The sequence below is a fragment of the Halichoerus grypus genome, chromosome 9, assembly GCF_964656455.1.
Source record: "Halichoerus grypus chromosome 9, mHalGry1.hap1.1, whole genome shotgun sequence".
NCBI classification, from domain to species: domain Eukaryota; kingdom Metazoa; phylum Chordata; class Mammalia; order Carnivora; family Phocidae; genus Halichoerus; species Halichoerus grypus.
Window position 1 is genome coordinate 57,841,106 of NC_135720.1, and position 26,133 is coordinate 57,867,238.

Sequence of the window (26,133 nt, forward strand, 5' to 3'; positions counted from 1 at the left end):
GTCTATTTAATAACTTTGCTTTTCCCTTCTGGTTCAATTTGGTCGCAGGGTATTCTGAAGATTAATGAATAAAATATTTATGAATTCTTTTAGAAAGGCAAATGAAAGATCAACATAATATTTCCTCTCTGCATAATAAAGAAAGAGAATTCCTAATATACTTTAGGCAAATTCACCTTAAAACTCTTCATTTCATTTTGTCTGAAATATTCTTTTGATTTATTAATGTGGATTTAAAGAGTACTGGCCAAGCATATCTTGGATATTAGTGCATCAGAGTAGGTCTTTGACCATTTCTTAAAACTTTATATCACAAAACTGCATAGGCTACACTTTAAAAAAAAAAGTCTTTCTAATGTAAATATAGTTACTTAGGTACCAGTGTTATGAAACTAACTTCAACAATTTGATAGTAAAACTAGCAATGATTCTTGTTCATTCATTTACTTAACCTCATCCAGCGCATCAGAGGAAGCAACTACCTATTCAACTAAGCATACATGTTTGTGTGCTTATTCACTTGTCATATTTGTATAAACAGGGTATCATAAGACTTTGAGAAAGATGAATTTTACTCTGAACAGAAATATTACTTACACTACGAGGCAGAAATGATATTTGTCTTGAAGTAAATGGATGCCATTTTTGGAGAATTTACTATGTACCAGACACTGTCTTTGAGCAGTATCAAAGTTATGTATTTAATCTTCACAGTGACACCTTGTTGTAGGCATTACTATCTCCACTAAACAGGTGAGGTAATTGAGGCTCAGAGATGTTAGGTAATTAGCAGAATTTCAGAAAGTAAGTAATAAGTAGATCTCAATTTCAATAGTCAGATGATTCTGATTCCAAAGTTCTTGCTCTAAGATAGAAATAGATTTAACAGTCTTTGATAACTGACATAAAAAAAAAAAAAAATGAGCAAAAATCCAACCTTTAATTCTATGCCAAAAAGCCATCTTTTTAATCTAAAAAAGAAGGGGCCTGACATTGGGAGGAAATAAGTGACACATACAAACAGAAGTTTTTGTAAACTTCTAACTACTTAGAAACTTGTTCAAAATAGGGATATGTCATTCCAATAGCACATTTCAAATTATTGTGATTGGGTACATTTTTAAAAAAGACTACTAGATGCAAGTACTAAGTAGATTCTGTATGAATCTTCCTAAGTTTTCTATGTCAATTAATCATCCAACACATACACATACACATCTATTATGGTGTTAACACATATAAGAGATAACAAGTGATGTTGGAATAATATGATTGAATTTTTTTTTAAGTAATCTCCACCCACAACATGGGGCTCAAGCTCACGACCTTGAGCCCAACAGTTGCACGTGCTACTAACTGAACCATCCAGGCACCCCCATGATTGAATTAATTAAATTATAAGCACCATATCAAAATTTGTTCTATATTTGGAAGGCACGAGGAGCTTAAGAAGAATCAATAATATAATTTATAATTATAAAAACCCAGGTAGGTTTCCAATATTTTTATATGTTAATTCATTATCCCTTTCAATTTTTAGAACAACACACTAAAATTTATTATTTCTATTTGACAAGTGAGGCCCAAAGAGGTTAAGTAACTTGCCTAAGGTAACAGTATTGGAAAGGGTTGAAAATGGGATTCAGATGCTGGCTTCGGATCCCTATTTATTAGTTTAATTTATTTGGGAAGAAAATAGGAGGGTTTAGTAGACCAACTATCCACCAACTCACCCCAAATTGGTGTGAAACCCTATACATTAAAGTTGAAGAAGAAACAATGAATGTAACATTTTTTTGCTGGTTTCTAATCCATTGTGCTTAACTTTTACCTCTGGATGCTTAAGGATTCCTTCATATTTGCTTCAGACTATAGTCCCAGGATCTTCCTTTTTATATAATCTACCTATTCTATGTACCTGTGTCTATAAAATGAGGATTATAACTGCTCCATGATGTTGTCATGAGGCAATAATAGTACTAGGATGTAGTAAGTGTTAAATACATTTCACGGTTAGGTCATTTTATAGTAGAAATTGTCAATACAAAAGGTAACATGCATCAGGAGCCAGATTCAAAGTTTGTTTGGATCAAACTTCCTAGGGCTATTATACATGTGAATGTCCTCAGTATTCACACTTCATATATGTGTCTGCTCCTACTTCTAATAACAGAGTCAGATAATTCTTGGATCAAACAGGCAAGAGAATTTCTGCATTGGTAAGGTAATTTAAAAACAAAAAAGAGGAAAACATCTACTGTTGTATATATCTACACGAAAAAAAACCCAGTTATGATTGTTGTTTATTATATATAACACAAATTTCATTACATATCATGTTCTTGATTTATTTGCAATATTTTCTAGCTATCTTAATAATTCTTCTAAAATTGAGCATGACAAAACAAGATGAAATTTGTTATAAATCACGGTAGTGAAGAAGGAAAATTTGTTAAAATTTGACAGACATACACTGCCCCAAATTAACAATATCTACAGTTAAATATGTTACCTGTTTATACATACATATTTTATAGTTAAGAGTTAATATTTAATAAAAAATCTATCAAAATCTTTTATATTTTTAGTGTCCTGAGGCCATATATTATAAATGCTAATTAGCCTAATAAAATTATGGCCACTAACATTGTCTTTCTAGTAAATAAATAAGGATATAGCTTACCTTTCATGATAGTATCTAAAAGTAATATAAATCTGTATAAATATAATAAACATTATATACTTTTGTATTATTTGTTTTTATATAAAACTGTATTTAAATATAAGTATTTAAATGGCAACTTATGTTATTGTTATTGTTTATTATTTAAAAATTTGGGGCGCCTGTGTGGCTCAGTCAGAAGAGTATGCAACTTTGATCTAAGGGTAATGAGTTCAAGCCTCATGCTGGATGTAGAGATAATAAATTAATAAATAAACTTTAAAAAAATTAAAAATGTATTTTATTTAAAGACTATATGAGGCCAAGATATCTTTTATCTATTATTTTTCAATATTTTTAATATAAATTCCAAAATCATAAAAATAACAAAATTCCTAAAATAAATTCCTAAAATTATGAATAAAATGGAATAATATGAAAAAACATAGTTTTGATAGTAATTATCACTCCCTGTCAGTCCATCCCCTATTTCCAAATATAGAATGTAGCTTAGCTCTATGTATTTTATTCTGAATGTAAACAGTCAAAAAACACGTTCTGTACATTTTAGAAATAGATCCACTCTTTCTTTTTATTTTAAAAATAGATCCTATAAAGAGAAAGTACTACAGTTTATAGCAATTGTTAATCTTTCTTAGCCAGAATTTTTCTGTAGTTCATTATGAATCTGTATCTGAGTAATAATATTTCTTAATATTTATATGCCTCAGTGCCATCGCTTACTCTCTGTTTTTACATAATTTCAACCACCTGACTTTAACTATTCTGTATTACTACATGTTAAATGTTGCACATTTATAATTGTCTATTAATTAGTTGCTATGCAAAAATTTTATCCCACCTTTTCTCCCATTGTTTCCCAATCCATTTTCCTCTAATCCAGGAGAGTGATCATTATGTCAAACTTGTTGTTAGCCCCCTTCTAACCTGAGTGCCTGCTCTAGTAAAAGAATTTATTGCTTATTGCTTATTTTCTTAACCACCTTGTATTCCCTTTATATTGTGCCCTGTACTTACTTTCCTTATATCATCTGTGATTGGTTATATCTATATGTAACCATATAGCTATTAAATGTAAAATAAGAAGCCGAGGGAAATTGTGAACAGAAATGTATTAATCCATTACAAGTGTGTATTGCATGATCTTAGATCAGTACTTCACAGATAAATTTTGTTCTTGAGGGTGGAAGGGGTAAAAAAAGTCTCCTGATTCAACCTTCCTTTTTTCCAAGTGAAAAGTTTAAAAATTGGCCTAAAAAATAACATGATTATGAAGGAAATGATTCATTGCAACTGCCATTTTTCATGTAAGGAACAATTACTTAAAATGGAAATTCCAACTCTTTATCAGCTTTAGATAAATGCTGATTATTTAATCTGTCAATGAGGAAAGGCAATTAAATGGAATGTTGTATGTTAATGAAACAATGGAGGTTGTTAGGTCATCTCAATTATTTATATTCAGATTTAACTTGCAGCCCAGTACATCATGGAAGATTAATAGGTATATAAAGTGAAGGAATATAGTGCCATCCCGTTATTCATGCCACAAACTCCATGTCCTTTTACTATTCATTAAATCAATCATATACAAATATAATGAGTGTTGTGCTTGTGACTTCATAACATATTCTGAAATATCTTCTACAAATACTTCTGTCACATTTGATTATGATATAGACTCCTAAATATTTCTTCTGTGGTAAAGACAAGAATAAAACTAGCAGTTATGTTGATAAATATTGTGAAATGTTACACATTTTTCATCAAAACACTAAGAAATTATGCAAAACTCCTGGTAAATATATGTTTGTCTCTTGCTATCAAAAAATGAAATAGAAAACAGGGAATTTTAACAATTTTGAAAGAAGACAGGAAACTAAATCAACCAAAGAAACACAAAATTGGGAAGAAGTCAAGAATTAAAGTTTGAATATTTTTTTTTGTACTACTAAGATGTGAGATGTGATCAGTAATACACTATCTTCTAATTTTGTCAATGCCCTAAGATCTGTGAGGAAATAGATATATTATCTTCATCACCAAACCCTGAGTGCCTGGTATCAAGTCTGGAGTACACAGCATACACACAATTAAAATTGATCAAAGAAAAAGTAATTAATTCATCATTTTGCTACTTTTTACACCTTTGGTGTTTTAGTGGAATATAGGATAAAGTCAACATTTTCAAAATGCCTCTATTGATTAAAAAGTGGAGAATTAGTTTGATCCACTGTCTGGCAAAGTCTTATATTCTCTTTACAACAGAATCGAAGAAAATAGCTCCAGCTAATTAAGAAGACAGTGGCAAGGACAGACTTGTAGTTCCAGGAGAACATGAAAGCCTGCCTGGTCATACTTTAATTTTCTGTGATTCTATTTCCTAAAGGTAAATCTTTGTACAGTAGCAGAGTGATCACTAGTCCCCTCTTAGTACATAAGCTAACTCCCTGTCATGAATTGGGTATACAAGACATTGATCTTTAAAGTTAATCAAATGATGAAAGAAATTTTAAAATTTCTGGGCTATGGTCTGTTGTTACAAAAGAATAATTTTTAAGAGGACATTGGAACTTAAATACATAAAGATTCTTCTCTCATAAACATGTTCACTTTTTTGTAAAGGAGAAGAGAAACTCCTTTTCTAACTCACTAAACTTCCACTATTTAATCAAAAGTGTTTCTAAGCTTTTGCCTTTTAAGATATTTTTCTAACAAATATTTGACAGTAGCCTAATTGCATTTTCCAAATGATTAGATATCTTGACAATTAAGTGTAAGTACATAAATTTTTTAAAAAAAAGCTCTCCAGAACATATTTGGGAAACTGAGAGAACCTAGTGATTAGAGCACAGATGTAGTGTGATTAAAATAAATTAACACACACGTTTTTTTCAGTCAGGCAGGCCCTCCTTCATTATGAACACCCTCACAATGCATTCACTTTGCACCAGGCACTTAATTGGGTACAGGGCCTTCAAGGATGAAGAAACCTAGGTCTTGCCTCCAAAGAACTACAAGTCTTTTGGAAAAGAGATGTGAACACAAAACTACCAGTGTTAAACTTCAACATGGTGCTAAACAAAACATGCACAAATGAAAGAGCACACAGGTAAAATCACCAAAAGGTTACAGATGACCTGAAAATTAGAGCACAAGTAGGAATATGCCATGCATTCAGACAGTGGGACCAGCCTGTGCTGAAATGAGGAGGACACAGCACTGTGGTGAGATGGGTGGCTTCAAAGAGCAGGGAGCAGGCAAATAGGAGGCTGGACAAGCAGCAGAAGCCAGATCATGGAGGGTCTTGCAGTCTTGGCAAATGGATACGAATTTTATCTAGTAAATGACGAGGAGTCATTAGCAATGTTCACATAGAAAGAAGGTAAATGTAGAGGAGGGATGTTAGGAGTGAGACTTCAAGAAGGAGACTATTACAACAGCCAGAGGAGAGATCATGGGGTCCTTAACTAAGGCATGGGTCTGGGGGTGAAAAGAAGAATGTAGTGAAGAAAAGTATTGAGACAGCAGACTTGAAAGTGTTTGATGACTGACTGATGGATGTGAAGAGATGGGGAAGGAAATGGAGAAAGCAGTTGGCATCCAGAGTTTATATTTCCCAAATAGTAACCTCCCTGTAGAAATCCAAATAATATAGCCAACCAACACAGTCATTATTGACTTGTGTTTTAAATTTACATTATCAAGGAATATGTGTGGTATTACATATCGATATAAGAAAAAATGGTACTTTTTTTTTTTTTTTAAGATTTTATTTATTTATTTGACAGAGAGAGACACAGCGAGAGAGGGAACACAAACAGGGGGAGTGGGAGAGGGAGAAGCAGGCTTCCCATGGAGCAGGGAGCCCGATGCGGGGCTCGATCCCAGGACCCTGGGACCATGACCTGAGCCGAAGGCAGACGCTTAACGACTGAGCCACCCAGGCACCCCGAAAAAATGGTACTTTTAAACTACCAGATAAAGTACAGGTCCGTTAGTATTAATATACATGGGCATAATGGGGGAATTGGGAAAGATTTCTAAGACATAGCTAGACTGTTTAAAACTACCTTGAGGTATTTCTACTGGGTTTTGTTCTCTTGAATTGAGATTATTGCAAACTCAATATATCAAAATAAATACAACCACTGTCAGCTCTGATGGATTCAAAAAAGTGAATCCCTGCCCTTGGGAACTGTGCTTGGAGAAGGCAGACCTCTGGGCAGAAGACTGGGAGCTATGTCATCTGATCTTTCAGTAAAGAACAGTGGTAATGTCCACTTAGAGGACTTCCATACTCCCAGGAACATGGAAACATGTATATGTTTATACTCAGCAGACAATTCACAGTAAAGAAAGGGTTTTATAGTAATGGCTCATGTCTGGGGAGGAGTCTAGCACACTGACTGGATGGTAGTGTGCAGGCATTGGGGAAAGTGTGAGAAAGGTGTTATCATGAGTTAGAAAAAAAAAAAAAAAAAAAACAACCCTTATTTGTGAAGGAAGGGGGTTGGACTTCTTTTTTAACTTTCTCCTTAAAGAGATTGGGCTTGGATATATTGTGCAACTTGGTTTCTTGGTTGGATTTATACCAAATGGAGATAAAAATTTTACTGAGCTAATGACATTAATATATTTATTATGATGACCCCAAACCATAGAAGAAACCACAAGTACAGGAGAAATGGTCTTGTATTCAATAGTCACTTAGCAGACAAACACTTAACCCAGGGGTCAGTTAAGATGCTAACTCAACCAGAAAAATTCTTATGAATCCAGTTCATTGTTTCCTTTTATAGCTCAACATGAAGAAAGAATGTGAAAGTCTAAGCACTATGATCTTACATACTGACAAATGACTATGATACTGATAATAATAGGTCTTGCTCCAAGCACCAGGGACTTTGCTGATGATCCCATTTCTTTATGGGATCATAGGGAGAAAAAAAGAACAAGAGATATATAAACACTGAGATCTCATGAACTGACTGGAGGGAATGGTGCCAACACCACAATGCCAGGCTATAATTCCTTTCTTTTCTAACTAGACTCCTCTTAATTTCCTGACTCCATTCATGGTGGAAATAGCCTAGTAACTCCTTTTCCTAAACATTTAATGACTGGGAAAATGCTTACAATATGATCTTAAATGAAAAAGAAAAATAATAGTCATGCAAGGCATAAATATACCAACATTTTTATACAGATCCTATGCTGGTTTTATGTTTATAATAATCATGTGCTATTTTATAATTAAGAATTAATGATTTATAATGAAATATTTTACATATAATATTTTATGTCATTATATAATGCTATATAATGAGAAGATTTTGAAAGATATTATCATTTTCCAAAAGAGAATTTTTAAAAAGTAATCAATCTGCATCCATTCTTGAAGACATTTTTATTTTAATGGCAAACTTCATGTTTACTTCCAAAATGGTTTGCGTTCCATGCTCTATTTATAAATAAAATAAATAGCTAGTACACATTTTTAGATAAGAAATATTATTCAAAAAGTGCTCATACAAGTAAATTTATCTTCAGCTTACTCATTTTAAAAATGTCCTCACTTTTAAATCTCATCTCAACTTTTCTGGTGAAATTTTTATATTTTGCAGTAACTTAAAAATATACAAATGAAGGGGTAATTATCCCTTATATGTGAACATTTTCATTTTTTAAATGTAATATGACACTTGGAAAGCACTTCATGACTGTAACAAAGGTAAGAGTGTTGGCATTGAATATTCTTCTAAAGATTTCAGAATCTGTTCTATACACAATGCCCAGAGTTTTCAATAAATAGGCTAATTTTCTCATTTTCTTATCAATGCATTTTTTTCCATCACTTATCCATTCCTACTAAATCACCTGCCAGTTCAGAAGGACAGAATTGAGGAGGAATGGACTCATGGCTAGAAAAGAAAAGAACCCAAACCTGTATTCCTCCTAACACCCTGTCTTTTTGTTCCATCTTCTGAAGGTTAATTCCCTCTAAGAGCCCCTGCCTCCCTGGACAAGAAATTAATAACCTTTCCTTTGTACTTAACTGTCTTTCAATAATCTCTATAACTTACTTAGAAGTCAGACAGCACTTTGTTTCAGGGGATGACATGTAACATCATATAGGGAATTATACAGAAATACAGAGAATACTTAAGTAAAGTTGGATCATTTTTGTAGTTTTGATATATAAAGGAGAACAGTAATCCTTGGACATATTAGTAGAAGTCTTAGAGTTAAGTGCTAAGTAAAAGTGTTAATACTGTCATGATACCTATTGATTTACTTTTCTTAAAATCATTCAAAAATGGTTTTGAGGAACAAATAATAAGAGATCCATCCTGAAATTAAAGAATGATAAAGACAGCTAGAAAACATATATTGAAAAAATATATATACATGATTAAAATAATAATTTAAAGAATAGTACATATTTTATTTTAAAAAAATAACATTTTTCTTATTAAGTTCCAAAAGTTTAATTCAACATCTTCACACTGAGAATAAAGCATAATATTTGTAATTTTTTTTAGGTTGTATTTTATTTTTAATCTGGATATGCTTTGGAGAAAAAAGTATCTTCATTTTAAAGTTATTTAGGTATTTTCCTCCCAATAAAGTTTCTCAAATATATCTTAGGTTAATACCAAAATACTAGAACTAGTCAACAATCTCTATTTTTAGGCAAAAGAATAAAATTCCCCTCATACTATATCTTTAAAAAAATTAATGTGGGTATAAGACATTTTCAAATTCTAGGAGATTGTTTTTCTCACTAAAAGAAAAAAAATTGTCCTTTTTTTTTTATCAGAAGTTTGGTACCATGAGGGCAACTATGATTTCAGTCTCTATGAAGATACTCAATTTTTATGATTGAATCTACTTTTAAGGAAAAAAAAATAATAGAACTTTTCCTTTATTTTGTTACAACATTAAAAACACACTTTGAATCTCTATTGAACCAATTAATGGAAAAATTATTATCATAATAGAAAAAGCTTCCCACATATCAGGATAGAGAATGTTATGCTTATAAAAGTTCCATTTAGACTGACACTTAATAAAAGCAGGTTGTAATGACCTAGGAAACGTAAATATTGCCAAAGTGCTTAGCTATTTCCTAAAATGTAGCAATAATTTGTTCTATACAAAACAGATTTGATGAGATGTATCAGACATTTATAATTTGCTTAAATAACTATAGTATAAAAATAGTATAGTGTAAACCTACCTGGTCTCATAAGATAGCCAGTACTTACATTTGGCTATTGAGCACTTGAAATGTGACTAGTCTGAATTAATATGTATGGTGTCAAAGACAACTTTCAAAGACTTAGTAGCAAAAAGAAAATGCAAATATCTGTCATAATTTTTATATTGATTATCTGTTCAAATAATAGTATTTTAATATAATCAGTTAAGTAATATAATTAATAACATTGAGTTTTACTTGTTTTTGTTTATGTTTTTTAACAGAGATATCAGAAAATTTTTAAATTATATATGTGTCTTCCATTAGGTTTTCATTGGCAGCAGTGGTATAAACAGCTAAACTTATACCAGAATGTTCCCTTCTTTTATAGTTTCTGCCTAAATCCAATTTCTAAGTTTAAAAAAGGACTTGAAAAATAACAAATGTGATTATTGGTTAGTCTTAAGCCTTAAAGAATAAATAACTCTAAGGAGATTTTTGTGTGATGTAGGTCATACATATGACATCACAAACCAACATGATGAAGAATAATCATGTATCGCTAGTTAAGATCAAAAATATAACTATCAGGTTAACGTCTTCTTCTCAGTCTCTAATTTATCCTATATATGGCACTCACTAATTTTAGAGAAATCCCTACATTGTAGTATTCTGACAATAGTTGTAATGTCTTTTGAGATACTTGTATAAAAGTATAAATTTGCCACATAAATTAATTCAGGAAATTGTTAATAGAATTATTTGCAAGAGTAGTTCTGATACCATGCCTTTAACGTCGGTTAAACCCAAGTTTGTATCCAGAAGATTTAATAATTTATGCAAAACTACTTAGAAACCCACAAACTAATCTGTAAGTGGGAATTCATACCGTCATAAATCCATCCAGCAAACCTGAATCGGGTTTCGGTGGTGCCTGCAACCGTTCCATTGACCACTTTTCAATGATGGAGGAGACTTGTGTATTTTCTGTATTTAATATTCTGAACCCTGTCATGTTAACACCACTGTATCGGTAGGGCTCTACATCAAGAGCAAAGAGGTCCTGAAAGACAAATTTTTTTTGTGTTAGTACCAATAGAGTACATTCACAGATATGTATAATTAAAATAGTCAATTATTACTTCCCTTAGAATAGTTAACATGATTGTTTCTCAAATGATGTTAAACATCAGAAATCACCAAGATTCAAATAGACTATTTTCATGCTTTTCCAATGCAAACATACATATTCTAGATAAATATGCATGTGTATGTCATATTCTAATTCTACCAATGGAACAACAGGCTTTTCTGTAACCTACATTTAAGATTTGCATGAGCTTTCTTCTCCATGTTAAGGATAGCTTCATTTTAAAGTTATTTAGATATTTTCCTCCCAATAAAGTTTCCCAATATATCTTAGGTTAATACCAAAATACTACCTTAAATTTTATGCACTATCACTTTTTTTTTTTAACTGACTAGGTTTGTTTTGTTTTGTTTTGTTTTGTTTTTTTTCCTATGCTCTGCTTCCTTGACTGGTAACTGCCACTTTTTTATTTTGTCTTATCTTTTTTTTTTTTAAAGAAACAGTTCATGAAATATGGCTTCTAACTAATGAAAATTATATTAAAGGTGAGGGCAACACAACTGGCCTTTTTTGGTTGTGGAACCCTTGCAGTTCCTTTGTTTTATACCTTACCCAACAAGTTCACCATAGGGAACCCTTCATATTTCGGTTGTGGGTTCCAGGCTGTAGTTAATGCTCTGGCTTTGCCTTTTGGTTTTCCCAGGAAAGAGGAGGCCAAAGCATCCAGAAGAGTTGGATGTCACCACAAGAACATACCTACACTCTTTCAAGTTGTCATTAACTAATCCTCAGATCTTACAGGCAATATTGGGAACCAGACCAACAGTAATGCCATTGGTCCTGTGAAGTCTGTCTTGGATTTATACAGCTACATAGGCTACAAACTAGAAATAAATTTCAATGGAGAGCAGATGATATTGGTCTGCACTGTGCTCTGTGCCGTGAAAAAATATAAAGAATTTTTTTAGGTTTTTATTTTCAGTATTTGCAATCTAGCCAAGGAGACACACACTCATACACACTAAGGGGCAAAAGAGTAGGAGTTTTAAGTGCAAGAAGTCAGAAGCAAGACAAATAACTTTGAATTTTTGTAGTCAAAAATAACTTCATAAAGCGGATGGGATCTAAGCTTCCATTAAAGAAAGGCCAGGTTTTTGATAGGCAAAAGGAAAAAGGATGTCATTCAAAGTGTCAGTAAAGGCACAAAAATTAGAAAACATAAAACGTATTCGGTAGACTGATCTAGATCAGTTTTGTTATAAAAGAGGACTGATGAAGAAGAATAACAACAAAAGAAAATAGGAAAGTTAGGTTAAAATCAAACTTAAAAAAAGCCTTCAATTATAGGCTAATGAATTCTATATATCCTAAACTACTTTTTCTTTCTTTTTTTTAATTTCTTTTTTCTTATTAAGAGGTACTTTTGATTCCTCTAAAATCTTACGATTATGGTGAAACTGAGTTGTAACTGCACTGAAATATAATTTGCTGATGAGTAAAGTCTTCCAAGCCCTCCCCTCCAGCCTATCACTAAGTTTCTTACAGGCTGCAAAAAGTGACCTGGTGGGAAGTAATATCTCTATTAGAGTGAACCATAGTATTTATCAGTAAAATACAGACTACTGTGTGAAGAACCTCTATTGGAAGAGAGTTGTTATTACAGGTAGCTATTGTGATCAAGTACATTTTAGTAATTTGATCTGGTAGCTTCAAGACTCCTAAAATCAAGGAGACCAATCAGAATACTTCTGAGTTAACAGAAAGCATTGGTTAGACTGGTCATTGTGGGGACGGAGATGCATGCTAGAGACAGTATGGAGGAAAAAACAGTCGAATTTTGGTGATGATGTAGGAGTCAGACAATGGAAGCTTTGAAGGAAGTCAGAAGAGGGGTCAATTTAGAGGACAGTACCTTAAGGTTTAAATAATTTGAAATTAATGTGACAACAGTTAGATTTGTTCTGTAATGTAACAGTATATAACAACTCAGAAATGTTATAGAGGGAAATTTAGATTTCATTTCAATAAAGGTAATAGTTGAAGTTCTAAATACATACCAGTTCTGAAGAAAATAACTGAAGAGGATAAAGGAAAATAGAATAAAGGCTCAAACTTGAAGATACTCTCATACTTGGGGCAACAGGCAATAAAGGGGAATAGAATATGCCACCCCCAAATATGCCACTTTGGCATGTGGATTACTTTGATTTGAAGGCAATCAAGACCCAGTAGACTCAGGAAAAACTTTTATGTCTGCCTTAACTACCTAAAAGAATTTATACAGGGGGCCAGTACCAGAAAAAAAAGCTATTACTAGAGATAACTTTTTTATCTGAAAGATCTTTCTGCACGGCAGGGCAAACTTCTAATTACCAAACATCTGCTCTTCTTCGGTCTGTGAATTACCCTCCTCCCCTTTGAAGCCCCAGGCCCTCATCCCATTCCTTAGCTCAATTACCTGACCTGACCTTGAGTCTCATATCTTTGGGGCTCCTTACATATGAAATTAAATTTGTTTTTTTCTCCCATTAATCTGTTTTATGTCAATTTAATTATTAAACCAGCCAAAGAACCTAGAAGGGAAGGACAAATTTTCTACCCTTACATCAGGGAAAAATTACTGACAGAGACAGAGGGTCGTTTCACAGAAGAAGGAAAATCAGTATAACATATTAGTAAAGAAATAGAGCCAAGAGTAAGTAGGTTTGACAGAAAGGTAAGGTCATATTTTCATGCATATTTAAGAAAAAACTGTGTGGTAGGTATGTAAAGACAAAAGATAAAGGTAACATTCAATTTGCTAATTGTAAATTAAGTCAGACTAACTTTTAAAAATCCAACTAAACATGGGCAAAAACAGGATAGAAAATTTAGTCTACTAAAAGAGCAGTTTCAATGAATCTGGTTTTTGTAAAGTAAATAGAACCGAGATAACAACGTAAAAATGTGTGGTTTTCTAAAACACTGATTTCTCAGCAAAGTAATTTTAAAATCTATTATGTTATGAAAGTTCTCTAAAGCAATGTATAAATAAGATACGATATTTTGAATTGATTCTGAAATAACATTTCAAAATCATCAGCTTCCCACCAAAAATTATTCCCCATGAGGATCAATTCCTCCTGAGTTTTATCAAAATAAAATAAATGATAACTACAAAGGAGCTAGTCAATGCTTCTCACTCAAAAACCCATTTTCCGTACTGAAAGTCGTAATAATAAAATTTAAAGCATTAACTTTATGCTTTAATAAGTTACTTACCAGAGTGGTAAAGATATAATGATAGTATTCTGTCATCATTCCCATAGCTAATGCCTAGGAAGTAAAAAATTAAAAAAAAATAATATTTAAGGTACACATCATATGAAATATGTCAATAACAAAATAGTAGGATGTAATGAAGAATCTGGGTATAATATTCAGGTTACATTAAAACTGGGTCAAACTAAATCTTCTCTCCATAGTTAAGGAAGATTAGTGGTTACTGAAGGAATTTCTGAACCAATTCTCTTGATAGAAAAGCTATTAGCTGAAAGTTTGCAATTGTAAAGCTTATGGCTTTACATATTAAAGGAGGCATTAAATTTGAAACAAACCTGAAATTAGCACATCTTAGTTCATTATATTTGTAACGTGTCCACTACAAATACCCTAATGAGGAACATCATTTTTTTTTTTTTTTTTTTTAAAGATTTTATTTATTTTTATTTGAGAGAGAGAGAGAATGAGACAGAGAGAGCACATGAGAGGGGGGAGGGTCAGAGGGAGAAGCAGACTCCCCGCCGAGCAGGGAGCCCGATGCGGGACTCGATCCAGGGACTCCAGGATCATGACCTGAGCTGAAGGCAGTCGCTTAACCAACTGAGCCACCCAGGCGCCCTGAGGAACATCATTTTATTTTGACGATTACTATTATTCAATTAGGAAAAAAATGCTATAAAGTGCAATGCCAGTAGGAATTTTTTTAGCACTTTAGAAACTTTCCTTAGCATTGATGAAGCAACTGTAAATCACCACTGTTATTCGAAAAGTACAAAGAAATGTTTTTTACTTTTTTACTAATAGACCAGTCGTAAATTACCGTTTTATTTCATACTTATACAGTCCTTGTCAATTTTAGACTATCAATCTTAAAATAAGGACTTTCGGATTAGAACTTCCAGTCACAGAACTGTCAATTTTTCCTCTGAAAATGAGAACACTTTTGAAATAGTTGTTTATCAATGAACAGTAGTTGGTGATGATAATTGAAAATTGATGCGTTTTTGAGCTGAATGAAGAGCTCTTGGTAGGAAACAAGTATTCTCAGGTGCATCTAATACTCTTCCATAAAATACCAACTACCCAAATTCATTTGCTAAATAGCTGCCCCAGCTCTATCCTATGTATTCTATGCTCACAGGTAGGTATTAACCAATTAGCTAAAATAGAATCTGTATATCTAGAAGCGAGTTGTTCAGTTAAGACAGAATGGATATTTGTGAAAATTTTTGGAACAATAAAATGCACTTTTTTAAAAGGGAGGAACATTTGTAAATGAAAGGCAGCAGCAAAGAATTAAGCAGAAGAAAGGAATTTAGAAATTGTGATATTGTGATTTATAATAGGAATATATATTTGGTCTTCATTGGTGAACTCCTCCCCCTGCCCCCCGCCCAACACACGCACAGTGGAATCGTGTGCACAACACCTAGGAACCAAATTATCAAATCATATTTCCTGAATGGACAAAGATTGTATGAGCCAGTAACACTCTGATGAAGTCTGAATCTTAATTGAAATAAGAGAAAATTTCTCTTATTAAATAAAGGTTTATAAGATTATCTTTATAGAAGGTAGTCATTGTTCCTGATGGATATGTACCAAAGGTTTCTCAACTCCAGAAATGTGCAATGATAGCTCAGCATTATCCTTGTCAATAGTTTTTATTTTGTCAACTCAATAGGTATAGAGATACAGATAAAGATAATTGAAGATAATTGAAAGAAACAGTGATTCAGATGCACAACTATAAATAGCATATAATGCCTAAAATGTGTTAAGTACTATTCTAAGCACATTGCACATTTTAATCAGCCTTGTAGAGGCTGAAGGCAAGCAGACCCAAGATGGGTCATTTTGGCATGAACATTATTCCCAGCTGAAGGCAAGGGAAATCCTGTGGGCTCAAAAGAAACTTTTGCCCCTCCCTTAACTACATAGAAAAATCTAAATCGGGGATCTTTCCCAGAATAAGGGTTATTAGCAGAGATAAATTTTATCTGAGTGATCCATCAGTATGGCAGGACAAACATCTAATTACCAAACATCTGCTCTTCTTATCGCCCTGTGAATTACATTCCTTTCCTCTGAAGTCCCCCTTCTCCTTAGTTCATCACGACATATATATCTCATTTTGCCAAACTGTCTTTGGAATTTCTATGTATGTGTGGATTCCCTATATGTATGCTATTAAATTTGCTTTTCTCCTGTTAATCTCTCTCGTATCAATTTGATTCTTAGTCCAGCCAGAAGAACCCTTGAAGGGGAAGGAATTCTTGCTTCCTGATAGCCTCATTAAAAACCTTATGAGGTAGGTCCTATTATTACACTTATTTTATAGGTAGGAAAGTAGGACAAAATAAGGATGAATATATTGGCCAACAAACTCTGGGACAAGGTAAGTTAAAAAGAGATAGTGAGTAAACATGAACTCTAGGTCTCTAACTCTTGAAGTTTGGGTATAATATGCCATTTTGTAAAATGGCATATTTTATATTCCCAAAAATATAGATCCATTGTAGAATCTATATAATCTAAAATTTTTGCTTGTTTTTTTCCTTGATAGTTTGAAAACCTCAAGCATCTCAAGCCAGTTTTGAAAACTGTGTTCTGGAGGTAGGGATGGCAGGGGTTAAGGAGATGGCGGTAGGGAGAGCGGTTTGCTTCTGACACAGGTATTCTGCACTAGCTACAGGTTTCTTCTTCATCTCCTTGAGAAGAAATCTGTAGGGGATAACTGAGGACTGCTTATGCCTTTCATTGACCTTCCTTCAGCCTTTGATTCTGAAAACAAGAATCAATTATGGACTATGATATCTGATCTAAATAGAAAAGGGTAATTATTTTTGATTGAGTACTTACACTGTAACATTAACAAAAATGGACAACAGGGATACTCTCTTGAAAGATAAATAAATACTTTCCAGTGCAATTAAAAAAAGAACTTTGTGGAAATTAGACAACAGGATTGAGCAATGGAAACTTGATCAAGGCAAAGGGGCCCACAGCGATGATCACCAGAATGAATACAGACAGGCCTGACAGGCAACTCACCTCAAGATATCCACCTAGGCCTAAACTGACCAATGGGCTACTTACAACTAGGCCCAGGTAACAAAAAAGGGAAAATTCCATATATCACTATACCTCTTCACCTTCCCTCTTTAAAAACAGCTCCTACCCACTGCCTCATAGCAGGTGGCCTCTCCTTTGCTGTCTTGCCTACCACTCCCTTGGCCGGTATTCAATAAGCTTCTATCTCCTTTGTTCTGGCCTAGGTGAATTATTTTCACTGCCCCCCACACCACTGGCTTCCAACCAATTGTTGCCCCACATTTGGGGACCCATCTGATCTGGAGAGACACCACATTTAGACACCACAAACTTGTTCTGGATGTTTTTTAAATTATAACATTTATGTCTTGCCACTGTTTTTAAATGGACTATATGCACACTTTAAACCACATTAATAATAATAAAATTAATATCTTCTTGTGTATAAGTAATATGAGAGTAGCTACAATAGAAAAATTGGATGTACAATAGAAAAATTGGCTGTACTGTATTATCCCTCCTGGAAAGAAATACCACAGATTCATTTTTCCAAAATCAAAATATGTTGGGAATCTACAGGGTACTGGTTGCAAAAAAAGGCATCAGGACCCACACCAGTATCCAATCAGTAAGTGCTATCACAAAAACAAAGCCACTCTTTTTTAATAAGTAGGAAAATCTTCCTAGAAGCTACCAAAAGAAATCTTACGTCACATTGCCCAATGGAATAGAATCACCTGTACATGTTTAGACCAATGATGACTTGGGGGTTAAGTGATTTAACTTCCTTAACATCAAGATATCTCCACCTGTTTTCTAAACAAAATAGCTTGAGGGCTTGCCAAAAATTTGTGAGGAGGATTTGGCTCTGGTTTTCTAGTTTGCTGACTCCTGGTCTAGTTCACATAATTAGAGAAAGGAAAGACTGGACAAAATACACAAAAATTTGGAGACAATGATTGACTAAATGCTCCTCACTGCTTAAGAACAAGCAGACAGGCTTTTTGTTTATATTTGGTAACTGATAACTTTTTAAAATAGTTCATTATGTAGGTCAAAGCTTTATATCATTAATATAATAATATTCTAGTTTGGCTTGATTTCTTTATTATTCAAAGACTATAGTCTTTCATGGAATTTTCTAGCACTTTAATATTTCAAGGACGAAAATATTATTAGAAATTCCCAACATTAACTAACGTAGCATTAACCATGCTATATGACAAATATATGACAAATGAACACATCTAGGCATATAATTTGTAATCAGTTTATCCTTCAGGTTATATCCAGAAGTTATATTGCTCAAAGTTAACAACTGAAGAGGTGGACTTTATACATATTTCTTAAAATTTAATTTAATTTTCTTCTTGCTGATGTGGTAGTTTATTTGCATCTGATTATACATTTTTCCAATCTAAAAATTTTGATTTCACCCTCTCTATTCTAGACTTTCAAGGTCTTAATTAGTAATTTTTCTCTGGGGTAGAATGACCTTGTGAGGTTTAATTGCAGATTATCTTGACCCTGCCATAGGGGATTCTCTTTGACAAATTTGGGCAGAAGTGCGATCTTTTGTTATTAAGGCATGTGTGCCAATTAGTGCACTCAAAGGGCTAGCCCCAAGTTTCAATCACTTTTAAAGCTTTGAGGGAAGAAAACTTCAAATCCTCTTTTGTTCAGTATTTAGGAAGAGCTCACTTAGTTTAAATAAATAAAACAATGAAACAAATAAGGCTAACCTGATAAACTGATCCATATTTCTGGATACTCCTAATATTTGTTCTTAGATTAAGCCAGACAAGCTGAAAGCCCATCTATGCCTGTTCTCCAACTCTTATACCATTTCTTTGGACTTCTGTCATTAACCAATGTTGAGAAATCTCAGAAAAATTACATAAGTCATAAAATAGACTCCTATTAAACGGACTGCTTCATTTACAAGAAGGAAGCTATTTCCTTTCTTCTTGGATTGGTTTCTAGAATAACTGAGATCCAAATGTGGAACAAATTCTCTCTGGGACAAGGTAAGTTAAAAAACAAACACCAGGCCTTGGAGGAGCAATATGGCGGAGGAGTAGGAGACCGAAATTTTGTCTGGTCCCAGGAATTCAGCTAGATAGGGATCAAATCATTCTGAACACCTACGAACTCAATAGGAGATCAAAGAAAAGAGTAGCAGCAACTCTCTGAACAGAAAAGCGACCACTTTCTGGATGGTAGGACGTGTGGAGAAGTGAATCCGAGGCGATATATGGGAAGATAGATGGAGGAGAAAGGGAGCCTCCGTAGCCGCTACCGGCAAGTGGTAGAGCAGCGGAGCACAAAATCGGAACTTTTGAGAAGTCTGCTCCACTGAGGGACGTCGCTCCAGTGGCTAAGCAGCGGGTGGAACCCTCGCTGGGACAGTGTGGTCTCAGGACCCTCGGGGTCACAGGAAGACCAGGGGTGCCTGAGTGTGGCTGAGCTCCCAGGTATTGGAGTGGGGAAACTGGCTGCAAAGACAGAGCCAAGGAGTGGGCTTTCAGCTTGGGGTTGCCGTAAACCATGATCCACAGCACAGTAGGGCCACTGCTCTTCCAGCAGGGACCCAGAAAGCAGCAGATCCAGGGAGACTCCCCTTCCTCCCCCAGGAGGAGCGGTGTGGGAGTGTACCGCAGGAATCTGCTCGGTTTGAGACTCCAATCAGGGTCATGTGCCAGAGATAGAAACGCTTGGTCATAGGCTGGGTGAGCACGGAGTGCGGCCGGAGACCAGGGAGACAGGAGTGATTGACTGCTTCTCTCTGGGGGCTCACTGAGGAGTGGGGTCCTGAGTTCGCGGCTCCTCTGGGGCAGAGAATGGGAGACTATCTTCACTCTCGTCCTCCAAAGCTGTACGGAAAGCTTGCAGGGAAAAAAAGCTACCGAGAGCAAACCCGAGCTGATTACTCAGCCAGGCCCCCTCAAGGGCGGGGCAATTCTGCCTCCGGCAAAGACATTTGAGAACCACTGCAACAGGCCCCTCCCCCAGAAGATCAGCAAGAACAGCCAGCCAAGACCAAGTTTACCGATCAATGAGAACAATCAATGAGAACAGCAGAACTCCAGCAGCAGGGAAATACAGCACATAGAATTCATGGCTTTTTTCCCCATGATTCTTTAGTCTTTCAAAGTTAATTTTTTTAATTTTCTTTTTTTTACTTTTTCTGTTTTTTTTTATTTTTCCTTTTCCCTTTATCAACCAACACCTTATCAATCCATTTTTTTAAAAAATGTTTTTATTTTTCATTTTTAGAGTTATATTCTATTCCTTCATTGTAGTTAACCCTATTTTTGCTATATATATATGAGTTGTTCTCTCTTTAAATTTGGGATACAGTTTCTTCTAACAGACCAAAATATACCCTAAATCTCTAGTGTATGGCTTTGTTCGAGTCTCCTGCCTGATCACATTCTCTCCCTTTTTTTTTTTTTAATTTCTCTTCTTTCTTTTTTCAACCAACTTCTTTATCAATTCCTTTTATAAAATCTTTTATAATTTTCATCTTTACATTCATATTCCATCCCTTCATCATATTTACCCTTATTTTTGTATATATATAAGTTTTTCTTTCCTTAAAATTTTGGGAGGCAGTTTCTTCTAACAGACCAAAATACGCCCAAAATCTAGTGTGTGGCACTGATCTAGTCACCAGCCTGATCATATTTGATCATATTTCTTTTTTCTTTTTTCTTTCTTTCCCATTCTTTTCCCCTGGTTTCAGGTCTCTTCTGATTTGTTTAGTGTATATTTTTCTGGGGATGTTGTTACCTGTTAGCATTTTGTTCTCTCATTCATCTGTTCTCCTCTGGACAAAATGACAAGATGGAAAAACTCAGCTCAAAAAAAAGAACAAGAGGCAGTACCAACTTCCAGGGACCTAATCAATACGGACATTAGTAAGATGTCGGAACTAGAGTTCAGAATGACGATTATAAAGATACTAGCTGGGCTTGAAAATAGCATGGAACATACTAGAGAAACCCTTTCTGGAGAAATAAAAGAACTAAAATCTAACCAAGTCAAAATCAAAAAGGCTATTAATGAGGTGCAATAAAAAATGGAGGCTCTAACTGCTAGGATAAATGAGGCAGGGGAGGAACTAGTGATATAGAAGACCAAATGATGGAGAATAAAGAAGCTGAGAAAAGGAGAGAAAAACAACTACTGGATCTCGAGGGCAGAATTTGAGAGATAAGTGATACCATAAGACGAAACAATATTAGAATAATTGGGATCCCAGAAGAAGAAGAAAGAGAGAGAGGGGCAGAAGGTATATTGGGGCAAATTATAGCAGAGAACTTCCCTAATTTGGGGAAGGAAACAGGCATCAAAATCCAGGAGGCACAGAGAACCCCTCTCAAAATCAATAAAAATAGGTCAACACCCCGACATCTAATAGTAAAATTTACAAGTCTCAGAGACAAAGAGAGAATCCTGAAAGCAGCTTGGGACAAGAGATCTGTAACCTACAATGGTAGAAACATTAGATTGGCAACAGACCTATCCACAGAGACCTGGCAGGCCAGAAAGGACTGGCAGGATATATTTAGAGCACTAAACGAGAAAAATATGAAGCCAAGAATACTATATCCAGCTAGGCTGTCACTGAAAATAGAAGGACAGATAAAAAGCTTCCAGGACAAATAAAAACTAAAAGAATTTGCAAACATGAAACCAGCCGTACAAGAAATATTGAAAGGGGTCCTATAAGCAAAGAGAGAGCCTAAAAGTAACACAGACCAGAAAGGAACACAGACAATATACAGTAACAGTCACCTTACAGGCAATACAATGGCACTAAATTCGTATCTTTCAATAGTTACCCTGAATGTAAATGGGTTAATGCCCCAATCAAAAGACACAGGGTATCTGATTGGATAAATAAACAAGACCCATAGATATGCTGCCTGCAAGAGACTCATTTTAGACCCAAAGACACCTCCAGATGGAAAGTGAGGGGGTGTAAAACAATTTACCATGCTAATGGACACCAAAAGAAAGCTGGGTTGGTAATCCTTAGATCAGACAAATTAGATTTTAAACCAAAGACTATAATAAGAGATGAGGAAAGACACTATATCCTACTTAAAGGGTCTATCCAACAAGAAAATCTAACAATTGTAAATATCTATGCCCCTAACATGGGAGCAGCCAATTATATAAGCCAGTTAATAACAAAATCAAAGAAACACATCAACAACAATACAATAATAGTAGGGGTCTTTTAACACCCCCCTCACTGAAATGGACAGATCATCTGAGGAAAAGATCAACAAGGAAATAAAGACTTTAAATGACACACTGGACCAAATGGACTTCACAGATATATTCAGAACATTCCATTCCAAAGCAACAGAATGCACATTCTTCTCTAGTGCCCATGGAACATTGTCTAGAATAGATCACATCCTAAGTCACAAATCAGGTCTCGACCAGTACCAAAAGATTGGGATCATTCCCTGCATATTTTCGGACCACAATCCTTTGAAACTAGAACCCAGTCACAAGAGGAAAGTCGGAAAGAACTCAAATACATGGAGGCTAAAGAGCATCCAAATGAATGGGTCAACCAGGAAATTAAAGAAGAATTTAAAAAATTCATGGAAACAAATGAAAATGAAAACACAACTGTTCAAAATCTGGGATGCAGCAAAGGCAGTCCTAAGAGGAAAGTATATAGCAATACAAGCCTTTCTCAAGAAACAAGAAAGGTCTCAAATACACAACCTAAACCTACACCTAAAGGAGCTGGAGAAAGAACAGCAAATAAGGCCTAAACCCAGCCAGAGAAGAGAAATAATAAAGATTAGAGCAGAAATCAATGAAATAGAAACCAAAAGAACAGTAGAACAGATCAATGAAACTAGGAGCTGGTTCTTTGAAAGAATTAATAAGATTGATAAACCCCTGGCCAGACTTATCAAAAAGAAAAGAGAAATGACCCAAATAAATAAAATCATGAATGAAAGAGGAGAGATCACAACCAACACCAAAGAAATACAAACAATTATAAGAACATATTATGAGCAACTATATGCCAGCAAATTAGATGATCTGGAAGAAATGGATGCATTCCTAGAGATGTATCAACTACCAAAACTGAACCAGGAAGAAATAGAAAACCTGAACAACCTATAACCACCAAGGAAATTGAAGCAGTAATCAAAACTCTCCCAACAAACAAGAGCCCAGGTCCAGATGGCTTCCCAGGGGAATTCTACCAAACATTTAAAGAAGAATTAATACCTATTCTTCTGAAACTGTTCCAAAAAATAGAAATGGAAGGAAAACTTCCAAACTCATTTTATGAGGCCACCATTACCTTGATCCCAAAATCAGACAAAGACCCCATCAAAAAGGAGAATTACAGGCCAATATCCCTGATGAACATGGATGCAAAAATTCTCACCAAAATACTAGCCAATAGGATCCAACAGTACATTAAAAGGATTATTCACCACAACCAAGTGGGATTTATTCCTACGCTGCAAGGTTGGTTCAACATCTGCAAATCAATCAATGTGATACACTACATTAATAAAAGAAAGAACAAAAAACATATGGTCCTCTCAATAGATGCAGAAAAAGCATTTGACAAAGTACAGCATCCTTTCTGGATCAAAACTCTTCAGAGTGTAGGGATAGAGGGTACATACCTCAATATCATAAAAGCCATCTATGAAAAACCCACAGTGAATATCGTTCTCAATGGGGAAAAACTGAAAGCTTTCCCCCTAAGGTCAGGAACACGGCAGGGATGTCCACTATCACCACTGCTATTCAACATAGTACTAGAAGTCCTAGCCACAGCAATCAGACAACAAAAAGAAATCAAAGGCATCTGAATCGGCAAAGAAGTCAAACTGTCACTCTTTGCAGATGATATGATACTTTATGTGGAAAACCCAAAAGACTCCACCCCAAAACTGCTAGAGATCATACAGGAATTCAGTAAAGTGGCAGGATATAAAATCAATGCACAAAAATCAATGGCATTTCTATATATCAACAAGACAGAAGAAAGAGAAATTAGGGAGTCGATCCCATTTACAATTGCACCCAAAACCATAAGATACCTAGGAATAAATCTAACCAAAGAGGCAAAGGATCTGTACTCAGAAAACTATAAAATACTCATGAAAGAAATTGAGGAAGACACAAAGAAATGGAAAAAGCTTTCCATGCTCATGGATTGGAAGAACAAATATTGTGAAGATGTCAATGCTACCTAGAGCAATCTACACATTTAATGCAATCCCTATCAAAATACCATCAACTTTTTTCAAAGAAATAGAAAAATAATCCTAAAATTTGTATGGAACCAGAAAAGACCCCGAATAGCCAGAGGAATGTTGAAAAAGAAAAGCAAAGCTGGCGGCATCACAATTCCAGACTTCAAGCTCTATTACAAAGCTGTCATCATCAAGACAGTATGGTACTGGCACAAAAACAGACACATAGATCAATGGAACAGAATAGAGAGCCCAGAAATGGACCCTCAACTCTATGGTCAACTAATCTTTGACAAAGCAGGAAAGAATGTCCAATGGAAAAAAGACAGTCTCTTCAACAAATGGTGTTGGGAAAATTGGACAGCCACATGCAGAAGAATGAAACTGGACCATTTCCTTACACCACACACAAAAATAGACTCAAAAGGGATGAAAGACCTAAATGTGAGACAGGAGTCCATCAAAATCCTAGAGGAGAACACAGGCAGCAACCTCTTCAACCTCAGCCACAGCAACTTCTTCCTAGAAACATCACCAAAGGCAAGGGAAGCAAGGGCAAAAATGAACTATTGGGACTTCATCAAGATAAAAAGCTTTTGCACAGCACAGGAAACAGTCAACGAAACCAAAAGACAACCAACAGAGTGGGAGAAGACATTTGCAAATGACATATCAGATAAAGGGCTAGTATCCAAAATCTATAAAGAACTTATCAAACTCCACACCCAAAGAACAAATGATCCAATCAAGAAATGGGCAGAAGACATGAATAGACACTTTTCCAAAGAAGACATCCAAATGGCCAACAGACACATGAAAAAGTGCTCAACATCGCTTGGCATCAGGGAAATCCAAATCAAATCCTCAATAAGATACCACCTCACACCAGTCAGAATGGCTAAAATTAACAAGTCAGGAAATGACAGATTTTGACGGGGATGCAGAGAAAGAGGAACCCTCCTACACTGTTGGGAATGCAAGCTGGTGCAGCCACTCTGGAAAACAGTATGGAGGTCCCTCAAAATTTGAAAGTAGAGCTACTGTACAGCCCAGCAATTGCACTAGTGTGTACTTACCCCAAGGATACAAATGTAGTGATCTAAAGAGTTATGTGCACCTCAATGTTTATAGCAGCAATGTCCACAATAGCCAAACTATGGAAAGAGCCAAGATGTCTATCAATAGATGAATGGATAAAGATTTGGTATATATATACAATGGAATAGTATGCAGCCATCAAAAGGAACGTAATGTCACTTGCAACGACATGGATGGAACTAGAGGGTATTATGCTCAGCGAAATAAGTCACTCAGAGAAAGACATGTATTATATGATCTCATTCATATGAGGAATTCGTAATCTCAGGAAACAAACTGAGGGTTGCTGGAGTGGTGGGGGTGGGGAGGGATGGTGTGGCTGGGTGATAGACATTGGGGAGGGTATGTGCTATGGTGAGTGCTGTGAATTGTGTATGACTGTTGACTCACAGACCTGTACCTCTGAAATAAATAATACATTATATGTTAAAAAAAAACAAAGATAGTAAGAAGGGAAAAATGAAGGGGGGAAATCGGAAGGGGAGAG

The 26,133-nt window shown here is 34.9% G+C and overlaps 1 protein-coding gene across 4 annotated transcripts in view; it reads right to left on the minus strand.

Annotated features, from left to right (window-relative positions):
• GRIK2 (glutamate ionotropic receptor kainate type subunit 2) overlaps positions 1 to 26,133 on the minus strand; it is a 1,096,112-nt gene that overhangs the window by 345,803 nt on the left and 724,176 nt on the right. For all 4 annotated transcript variants that reach the window (XM_078054938.1, XM_078054939.1, XM_078054940.1 and 1 more), the window contains 2 exons: positions 14,239 to 14,292; positions 10,777 to 10,950 (listed from right to left, as the gene is read on the minus strand). In XM_078054938.1, the coding sequence (XP_077911064.1) occupies positions 10,777 to 10,950; positions 14,239 to 14,292 (228 nt within the window). The remainder of the gene's footprint in view (positions 1 to 10,776; positions 10,951 to 14,238; positions 14,293 to 26,133) is intronic.